The sequence below is a fragment of the Eretmochelys imbricata genome, chromosome 6, assembly GCF_965152235.1.
Source record: "Eretmochelys imbricata isolate rEreImb1 chromosome 6, rEreImb1.hap1, whole genome shotgun sequence".
Taxonomy (NCBI): domain Eukaryota; kingdom Metazoa; phylum Chordata; order Testudines; family Cheloniidae; genus Eretmochelys; species Eretmochelys imbricata.
In genome coordinates, this window is record NC_135577.1 from 27220419 (window position 1) to 27240110 (window position 19692).

Sequence of the window (19692 nt, forward strand, 5' to 3'; positions counted from 1 at the left end):
TTCATCTCACAAGGGTGTTGTGAAAATAAATAAATTGTTTGCCAAAAAACCTTAGGTACTATAGTAACGAGCACCATAGAAAAGCCTATGAGAAAATTAATTTATTCTGGTTTCAGAGCAGGGTTTGAATAGTGTTTGGTAAATAAAGCATGGGGGTCACACCGAACTATGAGGAGAAAACAATATTGAATAGCTGCTCGTTAACTGAAATCCATCCATCATGTGCACTGAATGAGGCAGGGTCCTATGGAACAAAATAGCATGTGATCATGTAATTAAAGACTGTATCCTAATGCATGTACACAGGGTGTCAAATTACAGTTGCACAGGCAACCTTAATTTTAGCATTTCTTTACTTCGGAGTGCTTGACTTAGCAGTGTTAATGATCTTTTAACATAGGTTTCTTGAGTGTAATATATTTATATATGTGGGACTGTGTGTGAGAGAGTAATATATTTATTTCACACTATCATTCATCCTTGTGATGAGGAGACTTACTGAAAAATATCCGGAAAGGAAAAAGAAGCAATGCAGAAAAGAATGGGTATCTGAGATGTTCCCCTTTTGTACTCAAAACCACTAACTTCGTTTTTTTTATATTTGAGCTTTTTAATTTCTAAGAATTTGTCCCAAGAACCTTTGTCAAATTATTATTTAAATTGCTGTATGTGCTTGTCATTAGATGCTTTCCTTACATGTCTTCTATTCTTAATGATAGGTAGATGTGGGTTTTGCCATTGGCATGGCAGTAGTCTTTCCAGGTCTCAACCAAAGCCCAATGAAATCTAAAGGACTTTTATTGATGGGGCCTTGGATCAGGTCCTTTGCGTGCAGAATTGCTAAAGCAGCCTGATTCTTGACAGAATGTTGAAGAACATCTCAATCCTTATGATCATGCACCAATAACTTGTCAGAGCTAGGTGGTATTTTCCCTTTGGCCTTGTTTATTACTTGTAACATTTCCTGTGATACTGGCTGCATGCACAGATTAAGGCACATGATTTATAAGAATTCATTTGTTAATATTTTGATAGCACTTTGAACATGTAAAGTGCTATATAAAAACTAAGTATTGTGGTTATAAAGCAGCAGTCAAAGAGCTTGAGCCTGGAAAGACTGCTTTGGCCCCCATCCAGAAATGCACTTAAGGGTATGCCTTCCTTTCAGTGTAGGGGTAGTCCCTCTGACTGGGAATCCCTAGCTGATACGTAGTCCTGAAGCTGCTCTAACTTGTGCCAGGGACTCTTAGACTAGGCACCCCCCCGCCCCCACCAGCAGCTTATGGTGTAAGTGACATCTTTGTCCCCAACACTCTGGTCCTGCATTAAGTATGGCTTGGCCAAACTTGAAGATTGATCCTATAAGTGGGGCATGTAAAAAAATGTGTTTACCCTTCAGAACACTATTGAGGCTTTCCTAGGATTAGTTATTTGAAGTTGAGTATTAGAAGTTAGTTGACTTTGAGGACAAAGGCATATACCAGATGATTAATTTGTTTTCTGAATTTATATTTTGTTACTGTAAAGAATATCCTCCTTGCTCCCAGAGGAATCTGGCTCTAGTATTTTTCTTCTTCTACCTCTAAAGGAAGTAGTAATTTTGTATCACCAAAAATGTGATTTAGCAAGTCTGAAATGGGCCATGAACTGCTTCTTGGAAAAGGTGGTGGTAATTTGCGTTACATTGTAACACTAGCCATTAGCATTTGGACGTTGTTCCAGGGATGCTCCATAAATAACTGGCATTCAGTATGATTTATGAAAAAACAATTTGGCAGGATGCATTTATTCAAGTTATTTAAAAATGTTGCTGAATTGCTCAACTGGGGTGTAACCCATAAATTATGTCTGTCTGGAGGTCAGGAGAACATTTTGATACCTTTGTTGAACTGTACATTAGATCCAGTTACAAATCCAGACAGCATGCTATACACAGGAAAAAAATATTGGAAAAAGTTAATTAAGTGAACACTGTAGTTATGTATGTTGTTGGAGTATCTTCTTTAGATCAAAGAATAAATCCTTGTATTTATTAGCCCTGAGCTCCGTGTGAGCAGACAGATGTGGCTGTGCAGAGCCAGTTCAATGGAGCTTTGTATGGATCCAGTGATCTCTTAGAGGCTGTTACAGGGTGAGAGCCTTAGAATATAAACTACTTGGAATTGGCATGCAAAGAGCTATGTTAATGTCATGTTGACACTTCAGTCACAGAAAGGCAGGAAAAAATTTGTAACGAAGACTTTCCCTTATTTTGTGAAAACATTGCAGACTTTCATTACAGGATCAAATGGCTTTGTGGATATTTTATTTTCCTACAAAGCATCACTCAGTAGTCTTGCTCCAAGGACTGGAGAAGTGCAAAATGTAGCAGGAATTTGCATATGGAAAGTGATGTTTCTGGAGTATTACAGAATTAGATTCAGGGCATTATTTTCGTCTTATCTATTAGCAAGCACGACTTTTGCAGTGAATATGGAAACATGTTTCTCTGATAATGACATTTTTTTTCATGGAACAAATTTGCTCTTCATTATCAGGGGAAATTCAGGTACAACATTCTCAAAGCAAAAACTGATTTGCATGACAAAAAATGGTGTACAAGTGTTTCCCTTTTTATGAAAAATTTAAATGGAGAATGAAGCAAGTGAAAAAAACCCATGAATACGAATTTTCATTAACACTGATGTTTTTTCACCCAGCTATGCTCTGAATGCATCCAATGCTGCCAAGTGACCTACCCTCCTACCCAAACTCTCTCAATAGGGCAAAGTTGTTAATAATATTGTGTATTCCAGAACAGAAACTAGACTTAAAACAATCCTTTGATCTGCATGTGTACAGCATGTGTGCTGAGATGTAAATAAACGTCAGGCTTGCGTCCAAACTGTGATTGACTATATCTTTGTTTCCTATTGTTTATATCTTTTTATTAAGAACACTTTCTTGCAAACAATGTCTGTGTAGAGCCATGCTCACAATTCTAGTCCCTATAAATTTTTCTTACGTTTGTTACCTGATAAAATTATGGCCTAGGTTCTCTGTCTGGTTTTATACTTGAAGGCTGCTCTAAACCCTAGTAGCTAATACAGTTTACAAGGAGCTCACCAACATCTGGGGATTGCCAAAGCAAAGCATCCTCTGCCCACTCCCCTCCTTGTTTTGCTGTGTTGGGGTGGTGGTGGAGGAGCTAGTTAAGCCAGCTTTATGCCTGCAGGGGATTCCTCCACACCAGAGAAATCCTCAGCTGAATAGATTTCTTTCCCTTTGTGCTCTTTGAGTGGCACGCAGGAAAGAGAACATGCCAGAGAATATGGCCCTTCATTTCTGACTGAAATGATGCATTAAAAGAATAGGGAGGGGTGTGTGTGTGTGTGTGTGTGTGAGAGAGAGAGAGAGAGTGAGAAACATCCTGAAAATATTTTCATAAACATGTTATGGAAATTGTTAGCAAACTTAGAAAATGTGTGACCGTCATCAGAGGGCACAAACCAAAGTTCTCATTGAAATACAGATGTTGATCATTTGGCAGCATAATGGTAGTTAATGATATGGTGGCAAAACATTATCTTCAGCAGTGAGCCTTCCTGCATTTGAAAGGCAATAGACACGATGACCTAAGAGATTTCTTCAACCTCTAATTTTTTTGCACTGCACTAGGCCATGATTGACAATGTGCTGCTGCCAGGACTGAGTTGCTATTCTACCTGTGATGGTAGGAGTCCCTTTCCTTATTAATGGAGTTGTGTGTTAGTATTAACAGGGAGAGCTGGGGAATAAGTTTCCCCTCAGATAAATTCCTGGATAGCATAGATGACTTTCTCTAAGGTTGCAGTTTCAGATTTTTTTTCAGGTTTTTTTTCTTTCTACTAATAATAGCTCACCTTAATTGATTGGTCTCATTAGAGTTGGTATGGCAACACCCATTTTTTCACGTTCTCCATGTATATATATTTTCCTACTGTATTTTCCACTGCATGCATCCAGTGAAGTGGGTTTTAGCCAACAAAAGCTTTGCCCAAATAAATTTGTTAGTCTCTAAGGTGCCACAAGTACTCCTCGTTTTTTTTTTCTCTAAGGTTGCACATCGCATCCTTTCATCTGACATTCAGGACACTGCTTGCACAAGAGACTGGTGCTACATGGGTATGTTTGTGGGAAAGCAGTATGTAACTGAAAAGATAGGTACATCTCAAGCTCTCTTTCAGGTGGGAGATCCTGCACAAAATTAACGTTTATGCATGTGTAAATATCCAATATACAGTAGTTATTTCAGTCAGGGCTTTGTATAGCAATAACTTACAAAAGTTCCTCTTCCTGGAAGCAGAATAAGTGCTTGTTAATGTTTATTTTAAAAATAAAGATTTTAGATAGTTGGAAATGCACTGTTATCTGAGCAGGGTTCGACTGAATGTCAGTACAAGTTTTACATATAGGCATAGGTTTTAAAGCAGAATTGCCAATATAGGGATTTTCCTGCCAGTGCATTAGCATTTGCTCTTGCCACTTCAAAAACAGGTGGCACCTTTGCAAGTATCTTCCCATGCCAACCTGAGAGAAATTTATTTCCATCCCTAAGATATGGAACTTGAGGTGATGACTAAATCTTTATTTATTTATTTATTTATCTTTAACCTCATACGTTCCTGGTGTTGAAAGAAAACCTCTTGTTTAAGAACAGTTTGTCTTTCACTGCCCTTGTAATGCTGCCAAGATGACTTGGGTTTTGTGTTGCTTCAGCTAGACCTGCCCTGAGACTCTGAATCAGCATTTTGTGCTTGTTTATGCCAGTTCTGTGCACCTCTCTCCGTTCTCTAAGTACCAGATAAATCTCCCACATGAAGGCATGAAAAAATCTTCCTTGAATGCCATGGTTGTATAATTTACACAAGACAAATGCAGAAACAAGATTGTATGGCCTGGTGGAAGAGCACTGGACTGGGATTTGGGAGGCCTGGGTTCTAGTCATGACTCTGCCACTGAGCCTGCTGGGTGACTTGGGCAAGTCACATTTATTTGTGCCTCAGTTGCCCTGTCTGTAAATTGGGGATAAGGCTACTGACCGCCTTTGAGATCTGCGATAAAAAGCAATATATGACAGGTAGGTGGTGGTGGTAATGATAATAATAATATAAAATAGCATACAGGTGGACAGTGGGATCTTCCAGCCCCCCTTATAACTTACAAAGAACTTTTACATAGATCAAAGCCCTTCAAATGGTGTTTGGGATACTCTTCCTTGAGTCTCAAAGGACTCAGTTATCAGAAGGAAAGCATTCTTTATACAGTAAAAACCACCTTCATTTTAAATCTCCTTTTAAAAAATAGTTTTAAACATTAGAAAAGCATGTTTTAAAAAACACAAAATTAATTCAAGCCACCACTCAAGAGGAGGGCTTAGAACTTGCTCTTGCTGGTTATTGTAGACCATTAGTGCATATTCTAGTATCCCACTACCACCGCTTAATTGGTGGTTGAGCAGGCATTGCCATGAGAAGCCTGTATTTTCAGGAGCCTTTATCTTTCCTATCAAATTATCCTTTAGTCTGCAATTTCTTTTATTGCTTCTCAGCCTCGTGGTGAATTTTCTTTGTGGGTGCAGGGAGAAGTTGGGTAACATTCCATTCAATCATGTGTGAGCTGTCCGAATGTAAGAGAAGCTCTGTGTTACACCAGATCTGAAATAAAGATACTTCTATTTTTTTCTTTGCTGATATAACTCACAGGGTTCCTTCTGCTTCTTTAATCATCCCAATGGCAAATTCCCAGCCAGCTCAAATTCTGATATGTTTGAAGAAATTTGCCTTTTGTTTCACAAAGGACTTAATTTATAAGTATTTGAAACTTTCATACTGTGCAGGTGTGTGAATTTTTGTTAGCACCGTGCTCATTGTGAATCATGCATCCAGTTTTCCATATACAAATAATGCATTTGCATTTTATTTTTGCATCTGTAATCCCATAGAAATGTGAATGCATTCCCATCAAAGCAGTTGGTACATTCTGTATGTCCATTCAATATGCATTCTGATATCTCATGCATAATAAGCACACATGCCTTCTCTGCCCCATTTTTAAACATGGGTGCCTAAACAAGCTGTTCATCTGTTGTTTTTAACACAGACTGGCGCTTAGGCATTCTTTTAAATGTCAAACTGAACCCCCCTATTTTGGTCTGATCAGTTTTCTTTTCTTTCCTTTTTTGGAAATAGTGCAAGGGGAGAAGAGTCACAGTGGTGATTGCATCCGTTACTCTGTGTACATCTGCACTGCAGCTGGGAGAGAGCTTCCCAGCTTGGATAGACAAACTCATATTCGCTCTGCTTGAGCTAGCATGCTAAAAATAGCAATATAGCTAGGGGTGGCACTGGCGGCAGCTCAGGCTAGCTACCCAAGGGCATACACAGGGGGTCCGGATGGGTTTGTACTCGGGAAGCTAGCCCAAGCTACTGCTACCCCTGGCTACACTGCTATTTTTAGCATAGTAGCTTGAGCAGAGCTAGTGCCGGGTTGTCTACCTGAGCTGGGAAGCACAATCTGATGCAGTGTAGATGTGCGGTCTGAACACCTTGACTTTTAGGCACTGGAAAACTGTAACTTCCATGCTTGATTAATATATTTCTAGTGCATTTGATACAATATGAATGAAGAGAAAAAGGGTCAAACTTCTGTGCACTTATGGCCTAAGCACCTATAAGAACGTTATGCCTCCTCATCACTCCCTGGTCCCTCCCGAGCAGTAACCTATGTAGTCTTCTATTTGTATCATTTCCTGATTCAAAAAGGTTTGTACTCAGTTCTGTACCACGACAAAGGAAGACTTAGATCAGCAAAGATTCTTCAGGCATCAGAGTGATTCAGGACTGCCATGGTTGGGACCGACTACAGTGTTCCCCTGGGGTGCCCACCTGGATGTAGAATCCTAGGCCCTGATACAGAGCTCATTAAAGTCAATCAAAAGACTCCAATGGGCATTGGATTGGGCCCTTTAGTCTATGCCTAGAGCTGACCCTGGAGAAAAACTGGTACATCAGGCAAATGCAGAAAAAGTGCTTCTGTGCTGTGCAATTAATTGAGACAATGACCCACAGGGAGTATTATTTCTCACGCATAGCTGTCCTTAACCCTGATGTGTTCTGCTTCACAGCAATATGAAACAACACCTATTTTCTACCCTTTCTTGCTAGGGTGTGCTCAGTCATAATCCAAAATTAACTCCTTGCTGACTACCATGAGCTACTGTATGGAAAAAATTCTCATCGGATAGGAGTTTTCTTTTCACTGACTGTATGTAATAGATGCAGATTTGCACCATTTCTCATTGACTAGCTTTTGCTGGTGTTTATTGCTGTTTGGAAAAAGTCAAATAATAACCTTTTCTGAAAGAGGAAAGTGATGTGCTGCCATCTGGTGGTCAAATTTATTAACTGGGTAAATCTTGACAGGTTTCAGAGTAGCAGCCGTGTTAGTCTGTATTTGCAAAAAGAAAAGGAGTACTTGTGGCACCTTAGAGACTAACAAATTTATTTGAGCATAAGCTTTTGTGAGCTATAGTTCACTTTTCATCGGATGCATTCAGTGGAATATACAGTGGGGAGATTTATATACATAGAGAACATGAAACAATGGGGATGGGTGTGGGGTGGGTTTTTGGAGGGGGGTGAGGGAGTGAGAGAACCTGGATTTGTGCAGGAAATGGCCTAACTTCATTATCATGCACATTGTGTAAAGAGTTGTCACCTTGGATGGGCTATCACCAGCAGGAGAGTGAATTTGTGTGGGGGGGTGGAGGGTGAGAAAACCTGGATTTGTGCTGGAAATGGCCTAACCTGACGATTACTTTAGATAAGCTATTACCAGCAGGACAGTGGGGTGGGAGGAGGTATTGTTTCATATTCTCTGTGTATATATAAAGTCTGCTGCAGTTTCCACGGTATGTATCTGATGAAGTGAGCTGTAGCTCACGAAAGCTCATGCTCAAATAAATTGGTTAGTCTCTAAGGTGCCACAAGTACTCCTTTTCTTTTTGCGAATACAGACTAACACGGCTGTTACTCTGAAACCTGTCACAATGGGGAAATAGTTTACTTTGTGTAATGACCAACCATTCCCAGTCTCTATTCAAGCCTAAGTTAATTGTATCCAGTTTGCAAATTCATTCCAATTCAGCAGTCTCTCGTTGGAGACTGTTTTCAAAGTTTTTTTGTTGAAGTATTGCCACTTTTAGGTCTGTAATCGAGTGACCAAAGAGATTGAAGTGTTCTCCGACTGGTTTTTGAATGTTATAATTCTTAACGTCTGATTTGTGTCCATTTATTCTTTTACATAGAGACTGTAACTCTAGTTACAGTGTGTATGGTAACACCTATTGTTTCATGTTCTCTATGTATATAAATCTCCCCACTGTATTTTCCACGGAATGCATCCGATGAAGCGCGCTGTAGCTCATGAAAGCTTATGCTCAAATAAATTTGTTAGTCTCTAAGGTGCCACAAGTCCTCCTTTTCTTTTTGGGTAAATCTTGTAACCGGTGAGTCAACCAGTGGTGGTTGTTCTTGTTATTCTCAGTCATGGATGCTGGCAGGAATATGCCATGTACAACACTGCATTCAACTTCAGTTTTCTTGAAGGCAACTCTTTAGCATTTGTCAGGCTTTTTACTAAGACACCATTAGATATTTATATGTATCTGCACCCACTTGTATGAGCTAGTGACTGTGCTATTTCTCATGGCATGTCTTCCCTGGGAGACTCTAGAGAGTACAAATGGGGTGAACAGCTGCTTGGGTAATGTGTGTACAGATTTCAAACTATTAGCTGCATCCTGGTCCCAAACAATCTTCTCTGTGCATCTGTTATTTCTAGTTAGGAGGAACAAAACATATAGCTATCGCAAAGAACATTTTTTTTTTTGGTAGACAAGTAAAATATCATTAGTTTTTCTTTATCATCCATTGTTACGACAAGCAACAGGTGAGCAGATTTTCTGCCTGAACTGGTAAATTTTCATCACTTCTGTGGGAGACCTTTGTTTAAAATACTGGCAGCCGTTCCCTGTATTAACCTCTTTGCCTGTACAGCTCCTCACCATGTACATGTGTGTCTCTCATATATATTGACACAACTACATGGGAAAGTTTTTATGATTCCTTATTCCATTTGGTTCAAGCCAGTGCTCTAAATCCTTCATTTTCAATAACATGAATTTCATTTGCAAATTTGAACAAACCAAAAGGAAAACCAGAGGGTTAGGGTTGCTTGGAGGAAGTAAATAAATCTGTTATATCAAAGGTATTGTGATGTCAGCAGGAAGATAAATAACAGCAGTGAGGGAAAAGAAAAACTTGAATGAGACAGGTTGAGCAAGATGTGTGGAATTTATAAAAAGCCTTCTGCAAGAATCCTAGGTGAACTTGCATTTATATTTCATCCATAACCATATGTTCTCCATTACTACATGTCTGATATATATCTTAAAACCTGCAATCAACACTGGGTATATATGGGATGAAATGCAAACTGCTCTCTGCATACATCTGAATTGTGATTTTTTTTTCTTTTAAACAGAGAAGTTCAAATTCCTTTTTCTCTGCTTATTAGCCTAATCCGTGTGAAACGAGAAAGAAAAGTCTAAACACAAACATCCCTCCCCGTGCCCTTAGAAGAGTTTCATAATAGTATCCATAACGCCTGAGAGGTGGCAGGAGAAATCCTTTCTCCCCATCAGGCAGAAGGGGGTGGGGGGATTTAAGCTTGCTCTCGGACATCCAAGGTAAGTGCTCTACCCACTGGACTATAAGTTAAAGGTGGGCACCAGCACCACCACCACTTCTTCCTCCTTCACACTCAGCCATTTTTTGTGGAGTGAGGTCGCCTAACTCACTCTCACAAAAACCAACTTAAGTGCCTAAGCAGCTTGACTCCAGGAGACAGGTTCCCATTCATGAATTGCCAGCAGAGATAGGCACCTCCCTCCAGCCCTAACTTAGGTGCCTATTTCCATAAGGGGAAGGGGTTTAGGACATACCCCTCTCATTGGCATCTTCCATTGGCTAGCTTAAGTGGCTCCCTGCCTAGTGTGCTGGCTTTTGTGGATGGCATTCTAAGATGCCCATCTCTTCCATTCATTGTATAGGGAGCCTGGGCTACCTCAGTCTTTGTGGATCTGCGTTTTAGCCTCTCTGTCTTGGTTCCTCATCTGTAAAATGGGGATAATAGCACTGCCTTACCTCTCAGGGGTGTCATGAGGATAAATATATTAAAGAGTGTGGGGTGCTCAGATATTATTGTAATGAGGGTCTTATAGTACTCTGGATAAATTAGAAATACTTATACTATAACTACTAGTATCTCAAATATGTTTTATGTTGCCAGTCCTCATTTGTTTACACTTAATATTTTATAACTTATCTACTTGTGATGACTAGTGAGATTATTTTTGATTAAGATATTTAGCCAGCGTCTTCCTCTAAATGTATTGATCCAAGTCCATCTCTTCCTACTAAAAGAGGGAGGAAGTCTCCAAGGAACATCCTCATATTATCCCATTGGATGGGTGTAATCAGTGTGTGCGTGCACACAGCTCAGCCCCATGGCAAACGCGATAGGATCTGCCCCACAAACTTGGGGGGTCTCCCAGTCTATGTGAGAGCCAGGGCTATCTAGATAGTGGCCCTATGGTGTTACACCAGGTCTGTTTTCCAGTGGACTGGCTTTCCTGGACCAAGCTACCCCTCTGTTTCCCAGCATCAGTTCCCCCAAGCTGTGTTATCTGATCTGGAGGTTCTGCATGGGATCAAACAGCAACTACATCTAACTAGCCCCCATGTCACCCCCCACCCCACACCAACACACACACAGTTTTAGCGCCTTATTCCTGATCTGTGTAGTCTCAACTTTCTCTCACCTCCAGAGTGGACCCTGAAATGCATGGAGAGGCTTCCACTGGGTCTAATGGTGGGAATGAGGGTGATGGGGATGTGGTGCTGCCTCCCTTTTGTGTGTCATGGTCTTCTCTGTGATTGGTTTTGTGGAGGACCATCTGGGCCATTATTATGTACTAATTAACCTAATTAAAATTTTACATTAATTAAAATAAATATAGAGCCACTGATCTCGTCACATACCATTGAATACTGTACTGCCCTGTATTCTTAACAGATTATATATAATCTAAATCTACTTTATTTATAATTTCTATAACAGTACTACATTGAAGCATGCTAGGGAACTTCTTGTGCCTGCCAGCAGGCTCTACGCAGGCCAGTTAGTGTGCAACACTCTAGGGCAGACTAGAATTTACTTCCCACCCCTGTGCAGACAAGCCCTAGCAGTTAGTTGAGCAACAGAAAATATGCAGATGGATAGTATGAAACTGTAGCTGCCGTGGAACATTTGTAATTTGATCAGTTCTTTGGGATTCAAAAATGACATACAATTTACAATAGAATCCCAGTTCTCTGAATGCCCATTTTCCAACTCTCTGACCCCTTCTAACCTAATGCTGAAGATGTTTAGTGTCATCCACTTGGTTTACTTAAACGAAAATTTGACTGCCCTATTAACTCTCCCATTAGATGTCAACTAAAACCATTACTAGAATTAGAGATTAATTCTTTTCCACAACTTGATAAAACTCTAGAGGGAATCTTTGAATTCAGAGCTACGCTTGTGACTGCTTTCCTCCATGAATCAGATATATATTTGTCAGTCACTGGGAAATCTAATTAATTAATTAAACAAAGATTTTAAAAATAAAATTATTTATTCAAATATAGTCAAGAGGGACACTGTAAACCTGTATAAAATAAATAAATTACCTTATAGGTTTTGATCTATAGACCAAAAAAGGCTGATGGGTCATTCTAACCTTACTCCTTGTATGTCAAAAGATATATGCCAAATGACTTGCAAAATGTATAAAACGACAATCTGGTAGGAATGTATATAATCCTATGACAATATTTAAATGTCACAATTTTAAAAAAACAAAACAGATGTAAATGGAATAAATAGTTTTCAAAAAATGAGTTTCTTAAAATAATTGTTGAAAGACCAAAAGCTTTCGTAAAATACAGATTGAAATATTCCTGTGGCTCCCCCTGGAAATCAGTTTTAAGTAATGCAAAGGGTATGCCAAAAGCAGGACTATAACACAAGTGCAGTGTCCAAAACAGGTTAGGGTTTGAAGAGGTTTGACTTACCACATGGAATTTCCTGGTCTTCCTGATAAAAATGTCCAAACATTCTTTTTTCTTAACCAGTGGCATTCTTGTAAGGACTTCCCCAGACAAGTTTAAACTAAATAAAACAAATTTACTCCATGTTTGAAAATAAATAAAGAAATAAATAGTTCCACAAAAAGAAAAATGGCTTCCAAATTGTTACAATTATGTTTAAAAGAAATTATTTCTGTAGGTACAAAGGAAATAAAAGAAATAATTAAATTAAAATTTAGCTTATTTTGCCTGCCCTTCCTCCCCTCCAATCGTTTTTTTACTAATATAGGATAAGATATTTAGTAATGTTTACAATTTTTTTTTCAGTTTCCTTATAGTGCTGATCTGCCTCATATTCAGTGTGCTTTCTACAATTGAACAATATGCAACTCTGGCCACCGGGACATTATTTTGGATGGTATGTACATTTATGTTCATTGGATTAATATGTCTCTGCGTATGTGTTTTCTCCTATTTTTTCTTAATTCTCATTTGCTGAATCTGTATTTTTGTGACTTGTTAAAATTCTGCCCTGTTACCTGGAATTTAAAACATTCATTTCCTGTATGTGCTTATTCATTATTCATGTGTTTCTTCTTTTCCTTACACCAGTGTACATCCAGAATAACCCCATAGAAATGAATGAAGCCACACAGGTGCAAATTCAGGATGAGAGGGCAGTCAGACCCTGTATTCTGAACACCCAGAATTTCTGATGCAGCATGTCTGAACCATTTGAGACTGTTTCAGATAAGACTGCACCACTTCTCTTCCTGGAGTTTGACCTTTCTTTAACCTCTCTTAGGACCTAAACCAAAGTCCACTGAAAACAATGGAAGGGCTCCCATTGACTTCAATGGGAGATGAATCTTCACAGGAGGATAATTCATTTGTTGTCACAATACTGCCAAGCTTCTTCAAAAATAAGTGTAGGTGTGCTGTCATAGGTGACTGGTCCCTTTAAAAGGGAACAGGTCCAGCTGAGGATCTGCCCAGGGGCTTTCTCTTCAATAGATACCGCTTTCTCCAGGGCCCATCAAAGCTGCTACGTGCGTTTGCCAAGGGGATGGCTAAAGACAAATGCAAAGCTCAGGGCAATATCTCCACCACACTCTAAGCACCTGTTGTCTTGAACTTGTGGATCCATATTCAAGGCCTAGATTCTAATTCTCAGGGAGGCAATTCATTTGTTGTCACAATATTGCCAAGCTTCTTCAAGAATAAGTGTAGGTGTGCTGTCATAGGGTGACTGGTCCCTTTAAAAGGGAACAAGTCCAATTCTCCTTTACCTAACTACAGTAGCTGCCTCCCAGCAGGATCAGATAGACAAGACCTAGCAGCATCTATAAAAAACAGAGGGTGAGTGCTGTGCTTGAGAAGTGCTGGAATGCCAGTGCCAAAAGGACTGGAAATGCCATAAGATACCATTCCAGCTCCCCCAGAAAGTGCCATAATAGCATCCCAGAGTGTTCTGGCAGGACATGAGCACTGATAAAAAGCCAGGAAGTAGTTAAGAGAAGGAGAAAGAAGAAGCAAGCGGCAGCGAGATGGTGAGGGTTCCCTGAAGTGAGCTGCATGAGCCCCCTCAGAGAACAGGAGTGGGGAGGGGATGAGCTGGTGCAGAGGAAGAACTGTAGAGAGTTGGTGGGACAGGACTGACTGGAGCAGGGGAAACCCTACCGGGTTGAAGACTCATATGGCAGTCTTTAGGTAAAAGGAAAGATCCAGGGCAGGGCAAACCCAAGAGAAGAGGGTGATTCTGCAGGAACTCAGCAGTCATAGGCATGGAGAGCACAAGGCTGTGGGGAGCCCACTCAGAGAAGACCAGAGATGAGGATTATGGCAGAAGAGTTGCAAGAAAATCGAAAAGGCCAGTGCGGCGTAGACTCTGGAATAGGGACACACACAGGAATCATGGAACAGGGATTGTGACCTTCTAGGTACGTGACTTGGAGAGTGGAGATCCCAAGATAGGAATGGCAGAGCTGGTGAATTGCTGTCTTTTATCTTGTTTTACTTTGGGGTTTGTGAGCTGTTTCACTTGGTGGGACCTGCGAATGGCTGCACTTAAAGTAATAAATGATTCCTGGAAATTGGGATTTTATTGAACTCTGAGAGGGACAGCATTCCATTCCTGGACACATGAGATGGCTGCTGGTCTGGTCTCGGGAAAGAATGGGCAAGTTGGTTGACTGAAGAAAGGGAAACTAAGGTAGGATGTACCTGTCACTCTGTGGTTGGCTACTTAAGGAAAAAGCTGCCATAATGGGCCTTATGATAGATGGGTAATAAGACAAATTGTGATTTTTGCCCCCCATTTGAGCAGTAACTAGTTAAAGCATTGCATTCAGGACAGAAAATATGATGATCCGTTTTCAACACTATGGACTTCAGTCCATTCTCACTTCCATAAGTATTACACTAGTATAAACCCAGAGATATCAATGGAGTTATTTCTGAGTTCACTGTGCATTTGTGTACATGAGATAATTGGGCCCTATGTCATAATCTCTAATTCTTCTGTATTCATCTGCTAGTATTTTACTGGTATTGGGCTCAGAACCAGTCATCATGTACTATATCATGATAACACTGTACTTCATATTTATGTAGTGCCTTTTGTCAAAGATCTCAAAGCATTTTACAAAGTTAATGGGGGTGCATAACATTATCCCCACCTATGGCTGGGGAAAATCAGAGACGGAAACATTATTTGTCCAAGATTGCATGCTGAGCCAGAGTCCAGAGTGAATGTGGGTCTCCTGACACCCAAACTCTTCCTTTCACCACTAGCCATATTGCATCCTTGCATATATCTGGGTATATTAATGAATATATTAAACTGTCCTGCAAGTTCATGTTCCTTTTTTGTTAGGTAAGTGGAGTTTCCCTTGATAAAGATATTTTAGTACACACTGTTATCTCTTAAACCTCACTTGTGCTATTAAGCTTCCAAATGCCCTTGCTTTAAGGGTGTGCCCATTAATTTAAGCGTATAACCATTATGTTATATAGAACTTTTACCTTCCTATAGGCAGCAAAAGGAGCCCCTCTTATACTCATACATATTTGTACTCTGGAGCAATCTGGGATGCACCGCTACAGACTAGGGACCGAATGGTTAGGCAGCAGTTCTACAGAAAAGGACCTAGGGGTTACAGTGGACGAGACGCTGGTTATGAGTCAACAGTGTGCCATTGTTGCCAAGAAGGCCAATGGCATTTTGGGAGTATAAGTAGGGGCATTGCCAGCAGATTGAGGGCCGTGATCATTCCCCTCTATTTGACATTGGTGAGGCCTCATCTGGAGTACTGTGTCCAGTTTTAGGCCCCACACTACAAGAAGGATGTGGAAAAATTGGAAAACGTCCAGCGGAGGGCAACAAAAATGATTAGGGGACTGGAACACATGACTTATGAGGAGAGGCTGAGGGAACTGGGATTGTTTAGTCTGTGGAAGAGAAGAATGAGGGGGGATTTGATAGCTGCTTTCAACTACCTGAAAGGGGGTTCCAAAGAGGATGGATCTAGACTGTTCTCAGTGGTAGCAGATGACAGAACAAGGAGTGATGGTCGCAAGTTGCTGTGGGGGAGGTTTAGGTTGGATATTAGGAAAAGCTTTTTCACTAGGAGGGTGGTGAAACACTGGAATGCGTTACCTAGGGAGGTGGTGGAATCTCCTTTCTTAGAAGTTTTTAAGGTCAGGCTTGACAAAGCCCTGGCTGGGATGATTTAGTTGGGGATTGGTCCTGCTTTGAGCAGGGGGTTGGACTAGATGACCTCCTGAGGTCCCTTCCAACCCTGATATTCTATGATTCTATGTCTAGTAAAAGTGTATCTTTCCATGATGTTTCTAATCTGGAATGTGTTTTAAACCACTAGTAAGACAGTGAAGTTAATTCTTCCCCTTTTAATGTTATTTGCTAATGTCTCTCTCTCTCTCTCTCTCTCTCTCTCTCTCTCTCCCTATTATCACCTCTAATGCCTGAGGAAGCATTTTCAGGATCTTTGACAGAAACCTCTGTCTTCAAACTGTAGCAAGAAAACTTTTTCAAAGAATTATTCAAGTTGTTGAATCACAGAAAAGAAATTAAAACTTAAATCACCCACTTGACTCAAAAACAAGTAACACTTACGCATTTGCTGTATGTTTCTGTACACCTTATTCAACTGTCTGCTGTGCCGAAAACTATTATCAAGAGATGGTCTATATTTTACAGCACCGGTTTTCCCAGCATGTTTAATTGTTTGCAACCACAGAAGCTGGATATGATATTGAATATTGATAGCTGCTGTAGGGAAATTTGGGAGGTGTATACTCTTCTGCTAATACTCACTACAGAATCTTTGTAGCTTATGCTTCAACCAATACAGCACTCAAGTGCAATCTTAATATGATTTTTAAAAATGGGAAATTTAAAATTCTTCTCAGTTTGTAAAAATATTCTCTATAGTGAGAGAATTCTCTATAGTTAAAATTAATATTAGAAAAGCTCCTCAACAGTATTCAGACATATACCAGTTGTTTAAAAATATACTGCTTCTATATACAGTGATCACTTAAAAAGTAAAAAATGGCCAAGTAGTATCTGAGAGATCAATTTTTCATATACTAAGACTAGTGTTAGTATTACAGTAATGGGCATATGATATATTCCTAAACTAGATTTTAATGGCAACCACTATGTACATGACACCATTTATAAGTTTAATTTCATGCTTAGTAGGCTGCTTCTGTGAGAGGGAGGGAGGGAGGGAGAGAGAGGGGTTTGAGTCCATCTACAATCCTACAATCCTCCTTTTCAATAAATGGAATTTTGTATTAGTTGTAGACATTTCTGCAATAACAATAACATTCACTTTTTATAATATCTCCTTCAAAATTATAGTGCACTTAGTGTGACCAGTCATAAGTGTAATATTTCATATTGGGTGCGTGGTACCAAATTCAGTGAAACCCCTCCTGTCAACATAACCAGTTGTATTTGATACGTTTGTTTCATGCTATCTTGGAACATAAAACTGATCATCACTGGCATTGTATTACCTTACTTGCCTGCTAGAACAAATCTGCATTTCTCTTGTATCTGATGACAAAAGCTATGGTTAATTTATAAGCAGTTAATCCTGCATTGGGAATTCCCACTACAATATGAATCAATATCTAGCAATGGTAAATCCTGACTTTCTTTTCCTAAAGGGTTAATTTTGGAAGTTCACATGATATATAAAGTAGGGTTAAGTGCCTGTTTAAAACAAAAGACTATGTACTGGCAGTCAGTTCAATAAAGAAATGTATTCTGCATTCATTGAAGTTGTTTGCACAGAAACTTTTATATGGAGGTTTAGGTGCACCCATGCATGTGATGCAAAAGCAAATATTAGTCTGAGTTTATATTTCAGTTTGCAGGGAAGGGCTGAGTCAGCTGGCAGATGTTTAATGAAATCTCTACGGTAAATAAATGAGAAATTGTTCCTTATTTATATATTTTATATGGGAGACTCTTCTTGAGAGCATCTTCATCAATGACTGACTTGACTGTCAACATGGAACAATTTTACGTTAAATGATCAAATGTGTGTCCCCACAGGCTATGATTAAGGAGCTGGTTATTGAACAATCCCCTCCATGCTGTCTGACTTGCGTTGGCCCTAGACAGTTTATCTGACTGCAGTGGAACTATTCATGGACTTAAGGTGCCATTAAACATCATAAGTAAGGGCATCAGAATGTGACTCATATTAGTATCTGCCTAGGAAAGCTTTCTCTGCTGATCCTTTTGTGATATTTTTATGTAATATGTTTGTCTGACCATGGGAACTAGACTTGGGACACTCTTAGATGGGAAGTCATGGAAGAGCTCCTCAGAGAGAAACTGCGGTATGACTTCAAGGATGGAAGAAATAGAAATGAGTAGCTACATTCAAAGGTCAAGGAGTGCAAAAATAGGAGTGCAAGCCACTGCCCCAAACAAAGATGTAAGAAGGCTGATAAGGGCCAGCGCAGGCATGGGGAGAGTTCAGACAGACCTGGGTGGCAGTGCTTATACACATATTTTAAATGTAAACTTCTGTCATTCCCTGACCCAAAGAAGTATATCTTTTTGTTCTGTGTCAGTACAATCCACCTAGCATAATGGAGGCCTGGTCCAGGTCTAGGACTTGTAGGAGTATTGCAATGAAAATGAATAATACTGATTTGGGGGAAAACAATGAATACAGGTGACATTGCTGTTGCCACCATGTGCCTAGCATGGATGAAGGAAGAAAAACTAGGTACATAATAAGAAGGGCAGACAAGTTAACTTACCAACTAGTATTAATCAAAGAGAGGCCTCAAAGGCCAGCTATGTAGAAACAGTGTATCAGAAGTGGAATAAGATGCTGGAGGAAGTTGTTGCTGTCTGGATATAGCTGGGATAACAGGAAGAGTTAAAATTAGACCTGAGTGAACCTTGTGGAGTCTGAGGGTCATGAGGCCTCTCAAACTATTGTATAAAATGTTGGGTTTCACAACAGAAGCGTGTTTTGTGAGCCCAAAATTTAAATAAGTGTCTCATCCTCATTTGAACTCTGTAAAATTGGGTCCCCATATCCATTTCTTTTTCCCAAGAGGGCAAGTACCAGTGCGTTGCCCAAGGCAGGTTTTCCCTTGACCTTGGACAGTGGGGTCCTTCATTTAGGATAGAGTTCTCCATAAATCCAACGTGCAATGTGGTGGATTTGGAGGCAAAGACTGTCCCTCAGCTTGTACCCCAGTAAATATGAGACTGTCCGCTGACGAGCTAATCAACAGAACTTTTGCAAAATTGCATTATGTATATAGTAACTCTCACATTTCCAAAGTGATTTATGTAGAAGAAGTGTTGACTAACTGATACCGAGCCAGATACTGCCTGACCCTTGCATGTGAAATGTGGGGAAAAGGCACAAGAAGCCTTCCTTCCACCTTGCATGGCCTATATAAAGGCCACCTAAAATTGCAGTCCCTATGTTCAGGAAAGCACAGGGACTCTACTCCCCTGGGGTATACAGCCACTCAAAGGGAGTGGGGAATTGGGGCCCTCCCCCGATCCCAAGCCTGCAGAGTGGGACCAGCACACAAGGGGAATATATTGCACCATCCTTGCACTATCTGATCCACTATCTCTGCCTTATGCCTCCCATAACTGCCCCGGAAGTGGCATACATCTGTATTGTCCCTGACTTCTGGGCTGCCCTTAAAAGGGATGATCCATCTATCTACCTATGTAATTATCTAGGTTTTGATAAGGTCACCAATCGCCACATGTCTGAGCACCTTCCACAAGAAGAAAATTCAAAAAGTTCTTTTCTATCTTTGTTGGCAGAAATATTCTTAAAGTCGTTGTTGTTTTTCTTACGAGTGTGTATATAGTCTGAAAATGCTGTTGTGTTTGAGATGGTTACTGAGTGAAAGCTCGTGATCTGGCCCATTATGAACGTGTAACACCTAGAGC

General features: G+C 40.1%; 1 protein-coding gene across 3 annotated transcripts in view; it reads left to right on the forward strand.

Annotated features, from left to right (window-relative positions):
* Positions 1-19692, forward strand: part of KCNQ1 (potassium voltage-gated channel subfamily Q member 1) — a 534726-nt gene that overhangs the window by 75909 nt on the left and 439125 nt on the right. For all 3 annotated transcript variants that reach the window (XM_077820034.1, XM_077820035.1, XM_077820036.1), the window contains exon 2: positions 12543-12633. In XM_077820034.1, the coding sequence (XP_077676160.1) occupies positions 12543-12633 (91 nt within the window). The remainder of the gene's footprint in view (positions 1-12542; positions 12634-19692) is intronic.